Source organism: Dendrobates tinctorius, unplaced genomic scaffold (genome assembly GCF_039654945.1).
Source record: "Dendrobates tinctorius isolate UK_male_01 unplaced genomic scaffold, ASM3965494v1 ptg000062l, whole genome shotgun sequence".
Classification (NCBI taxonomy): Eukaryota; Metazoa; Chordata; class Amphibia; order Anura; family Dendrobatidae; genus Dendrobates; species Dendrobates tinctorius.
In genome coordinates this window covers 4,279,017-4,284,750 of record NW_027361730.1, presented here as the reverse complement: position 1 = coordinate 4,284,750, position 5,734 = coordinate 4,279,017, and the positions used below count along the sequence as shown (strand labels likewise).

Genomic DNA, 5,734 nt, shown 5'->3' with positions numbered 1-5,734 from the left:
CTTATGGGATATTGACCCTTTTCCCATATTAGTAACATCAGCCCCCAGCCATGGGTTTTCCCTCTGCTGGTTATGAAAATTGTGAGGGAGCCCTCTCAGGTTTTAAATTTATTTAACTATTTTACACAAGTTACACAGCTGCCATCTGGGAACAGTGCCAAATGTACCGCTTCTTCCCAGGCACCGGTACGTGTCAAGCTGATGACATACTGATATCATCCGTCTGTCATCAATGTGCACTAGTGCATCATTGTCCGGGCTGTGCAAAAAAACCCCCAAAAAACTGACAGACCGTGTGAAAATCCTGACATGTGTAAAATACCATTGAATACAACGGGTGCAAGTATATTCGTATTTGCGGCCCCTAAATAAAAAAAAAAAAAAAAGACCACATACGAATACAAAAAGACGTGTGAAGGCGGCGTAACTTGAAGGAGCTGGAGCATAGTTGCCTTGAGGAATGGGCAAAATTCTCAGTGGCAAGATGTGGAAAGCTCATAAAGACTTATCCACAGCGATTTGCAGCTGTAACTGCCATAAAAGGAGGCTCAACATAGTACTGACTTTAGGGGGATTGGGAATAGTTATGCACACTGATATTTCAGATATTTTGTCCTATCGTTTGCTTCACTATAAAAATAAAACCAATAAGATTCACAGTTTTAGGCGTGTTCTTTGCATGTCAAATAACTCCAAGGAAAATATATTGCATGTTTGATGTAACTTAATAACCCAATGATGGAGATAACATGCACTCTATAAGGCCAGACTAAAACATATCAGGATAAATCGTCGAAGATACATTGCAAAGACAAAAATAAACAATCAAATGTCCCGAGTAATAGTAAAATACAAAAGTTTATTTAAAGAAACTGATAACAGGGGAAAGGGAGGGAAAATATATGCACACATACAAGTACAGTTGCATGCCAAGTGATTCTATATGCTTAGATCCCAGATCCCAAACATGGGTCTCATAAAAATAATTGCACTCCAAAAGACCTACGGTCCAATATCCAAAGCATAATCATAAGTGAAATAATACATGCAGGTACATAATCCTTAGAATATATAGTTACCTACCAATAAATAATATACTAAGGGGAGGGGGGTGTCAAGCTTCCGTATGGACGTGCGCCCACCTCGACGCGCGTTCTGGCAAAGCCTTTGTCAGGGGTTGGCACAGGTAGAGAGGAGGGCAGGAAAAAGGAACTTCAGCTAATATAATCAAGATGCGAACAGGAAGGGACATCACCAGGGTAACCGGAATGCCCGACTGTGTCAACATCATGTGACGAGTTACACAATAATCACGTGATCTGAAGTCAGTAAGTGTCTCCGTTCCTACATCATGGTGCTCTCAGATTATATAGAAAAAAAAACTGAAGGCAGAGCACCATTACCCAGGACATTTACATTTGAGTGTTTCTTTTTGTTTGTCTTTGCAATGTTCTTTACATGAACTGATGCAAACCCACAAAAAAAAACACTAAAATTTCAGGTTGTGAGGTAGCAAAACACAGAAAATGTTAAGTGGGGCTCGGGTTGAATACCGTTGCAAGCTACTGTAGAATAAGGCTATGTTCACACGTTGCAGAAAATATTTGCTGTAGATTTGGTTACAATTCTGCATGTGATAGTTGCGGATTTCACTGTACTCCATTTACCAAACGCAGAACAGGTTAGAAACTGTAATGACATCCGTATATTACGGATCATGATGTAAGTGTGAAATCCACACCACGCTTTCATTTTTGTGCTACTTCGTCCCCGCAGTGGGCGACAGGGATTTTGAAAATCCCATTCACCTCTAGTGTACTGTAAATTCCTGGGGATTTGCAGAGCAAGTGTCGCACCACAAATCAATTGTGAATTTGACCTAAAAAGGTGTCTACATGTAAGGATACCAAATTGTTTATATCTAAAAGGAAAACGGGAGAACAGTAACAATAACCAATAAGAAAGCGTGCGAAACAAAAAAAATTTTAATTAAGAAAAAAAAAAATATTCTGAATGCAAAATTATTTGAAATAATCCAGAAATCGCTGCATCAAGAATCTTCTTTCTCCTGTAAACTGTAAAGAGAAAAGAAAAAAAAGTTACAAGGGGCTTTTGCAGGACCCTTCATTGTTAGCACGTGCGTGGCTGTTCTATGAACAAATGGGACTAGTGACCACGGATTGATAAGGAATAATCTCTAACATTCAGACTGGTTTCATTTCCAAATTTGCCTTGGTAAAATAAAAACCTGGGCAGTGATTGGTTGTTGGGGGAACACAAAGTTTTCATTTTTGGTAGTTTTTAATTAAACGGCCCCGTATCATGTTCACATATAACAGACTAAGAAGTGACATACAACTAAAAGTACAAAAAGGTACGCACCGACACTGCACACATGTATAAAACACTGTCTGCCCCTCATCTGCGGAGCGCATCTGCCTGGTGTGATAGACCATCTTCTCACACCCGCAGCGGCTGCAGCGCCGATCGATCTGAAAGAAAGAAAACTCACATGATGGCTAGACCATTTCAATGGCATTGTGAATAGCTGTATGTCAAGGAATTATGTAAAAAAAAAAAACAAAAAAAAAAAAACAAGTCACTGATTATAAGGCTGGGTTCATACGTAGCGGAACTCTCGCGTAAATTACCGCGAGAATTCCGGCATTCCATTCCGCGGGAAAAACTAGCATTTTGCAAGCGTAATTAGCTTGCAGAATTGCTAGCGTTTTCCAAGCGATCTGTAGCATCGCTTGGAGAACTGATTGACAGGTTAGTCACACTCGTCAAACATAGTGTTTGACGAGTGTGACCAACTTTTTACTATTGAGGCCGCCTATGCGGCTTCAATAGTAAAAGATTGAACGTAAATAATAATAATAAAAAAATATTGTTATTCTCACCTTCCGACGTCCCGCGCAGCCTTCCCGCCTCTCTCCACGCTCCCGGTCCCAGTAATCCTTTGCAACAATTACCGTGATGACGTCCGTTCTCGCGGGATCACGACGTATCGCGGTCATTAGCGATGACGTCGCGCGAATGACCGTGAGACTTCGCGATCCCGCAAGAACGGACGTCATCGCTCGCAAAGGCTTACTGGGACCGGGAGCGTGGAGAGAGGCGGGAAGGCTGCGCGGGACGTCGGAAGGTGAGAATAACAATATTTTTTATTTTAAATTCTATTTTTTACAGGGATATGGTACCCAAAGCCCGGAGGACAGTCTCCTCTCCTCCGCACCGTGGGTACCATCCGCAAATGTTCTTACTTTTCGCATGGTGTGCACATCCACATGCGCAAAGCAGAACAATGCATTCCTATGGGTGCGGGATCGCTGCGATTCCGCGAAATTAATGAGCATGCTGCGTTTTTTACCGCAAAGCAATTCCGCCCATTGCGGAATCCCATAGGAATGCATGGGATGCTTATTTTTCGCGGTAAAAAACGCCACGTGTGAACCCAGCCTAAAAAACAGACTCACTGACCAACACGGATGATACTCTGAACCAGAACACAGATGAACAACGGCCCCTGTTTTTATAACTGATGAAAATCACAGGTCATATGAAACTGAATAAAATAATACCATGATATCTGCAATCTGAATGTCTTATTCCAGAGAAATCCATGTTTTTCTTATACATAAATGAGGTGTTAAAGGGAATCAGACAGCAGAATGAGTTAGAACAGAGACCCTGATTCCAGCGATGTATCACTTAGTTTACTGGGTACATCAATTATGATAGTTTTCTCTGCTGCAGATGTAGTGTAATACTCCCCACACTACAGCTTTCTGTGTACATTGTATAGTGACAGAACTGCTAATCAGTACTGGGGGCCTGGTTGGACTACCAGGCAATTGGCCAGTTGTCCTGTAGTGATCGTCTCCTGCTGATGAAACACTGATTGCATTGAAACAGAAAACTACAGCCCAGTTAGTGACTTATCCCTGGAATAAGGGTCTCCGTTCCTACATCATGGTGCTCTCAGATTATATAGAGAAAAAAACCTGATGACAAATTCCATTTAAGATCTATGGGCCGGGGACTGATCTGCATGAGAATCTGCCTCCAGAGGTTATTTTAAATGAAAGGAGGCGTTATCAGTGTGCGAGTCTCTCGCATGAACACCCGGCACTGCCGCCGGCACTCGGATCGGAGCGTGAGGCTGCATAGAAATACATGTAACCGCACGCTCCGGTCTGAGTGCCGGCTGTTCATGTGAGAGAATCGCAAGTGAGTATGAACCCTAAGTGTATAGACTCGTATACGCAGCCTTTGCAGACCCATAGGCTGATTGGACCTGTACTCTGCTCATACAGACTTCACAGCAGTGTTATGTGCAGCCGCTGGAGGATCAGGCAGCTGATGGCACTTCTAATATATATATTTATTACCAGGGGTCCTTTCAAAGCTCCATCTTCCTCTGCCTCATTAGTCAGCGATATGGCGTCCAGGTGATTAAATATTACCGATCTGTGCACGTACTTCCCCAGGAACTCTGGAAGAGAGAAGGCAGAAGAGCGATGACGCCCACTGCAGGGGAAGCAGAGAACAGCAGGCACCGAGCGCGTCCTACCTGTCACCAGCGTGCGATGGCCGCAGGACCGGCAGGTGACCGTATCCTGCACGCCAGGAGGGGGCAGCACCGAGCCACAGTCTGAGCAGTAGTCGGACTCCGAACAGAAACACGTGCGAGCATCGTCCATCCTGTCATGGAGACATTACAAATATACAGGCTCCATTACATAGAGACACAGTACCGCGCACTCCTCACGCCCAGTAGTGCCCGCTCCCGCAGTGACTACGGACCACAAACCCCGTCGCGAACTCACCCGCTGAGCTGCCGCTGGCCGCCTCCGTCCTGTAGTATCCGTCACGTCACGTGTTCCTGCCGCTGATCATAGAGTTGTACAACCGCACAGCTCTAGCGCCCCCTGCCGGCGGTGATGTGAGGCGCGGCCGCTGGTGGCTTTACAGGAGGGCTCGTGGCTAGGGTTCGCCTTCTAGTCATGTCTCCCTTCTGGGCTTGTGCAGAGGGACGGCGTTAGGGCTTTAGATATCGGATAGAGCACCGGGCCATCTGTGCTTAGATGAACGATATTTCTCTGGGGCCGACCAAGAACAAAAATGGCAGCATTCACTACTTACCCGGGAGACTCACTCCTTTGAGTCTATGGGTGCTTAAAAAAATGGCTCCCACTCAGACCACAGCGTGGCAGAGGATTTTTATGGATCCTTTTTGTTTTATAGTCCTAACAAACTGTATATACTGTACATTTTATGGTGTTGGATGTCACTCACTGACTTAAAAAATAAAACACTGATGAAAATTAGAAAAAAAAATTGCCTAACAATTTCTTTGCTGCCTGTCTGGGTAAGGCCCTGTTCACACATTCAGTAGTTGTTGAGAATGTTACCTCAGTATTTGTAATAAAAAACCAGGAGAGGAACAATCAGAGGAAAAGTATAATAGAAACACGTCGCCACTTCTGGATTTATCACCCACTCCTGGTTTTGTCTTACAAATACTGAGGTAAAATACTGACCAAATACTGAGCGTGTGCTCATGGCCCCACCGTGAACACCACTGAGGATTTCTTTGCGGAGTTCACACCATGCACTTGTAAGGCTAGTTTCACACTAGCATTCGGCAGAGCTGCGGAGGGCTGCGTAGTTCCACCGTTAGGCTCTGCCCACTGACTCGCCTCCACCGGTCAGCTCCGCCTACGCGCCT

General features: G+C 44.5%; 1 protein-coding gene across 1 annotated transcript; it reads right to left on the bottom strand.

The window, feature by feature from the left end:
• Positions 1-839: 839 nt before the first annotated feature.
• POLR1H (RNA polymerase I subunit H) lies at positions 840-5,164 on the bottom strand. The gene is made up of 5 exons (XM_073579227.1): positions 4,833-5,164; positions 4,577-4,707; positions 4,395-4,498; positions 2,383-2,492; positions 840-2,075 (listed from the first exon to the last, which is right to left on the bottom strand). The coding sequence occupies exons 2-5, from the start codon at positions 4,704-4,706 to the stop codon at positions 2,051-2,053; spliced, it is 369 nt and encodes a 122-aa protein (XP_073435328.1). The 5' UTR covers position 4,707; positions 4,833-5,164; the 3' UTR covers positions 840-2,050.
• Between the last annotated feature and the right edge of the window lie 570 nt (positions 5,165-5,734).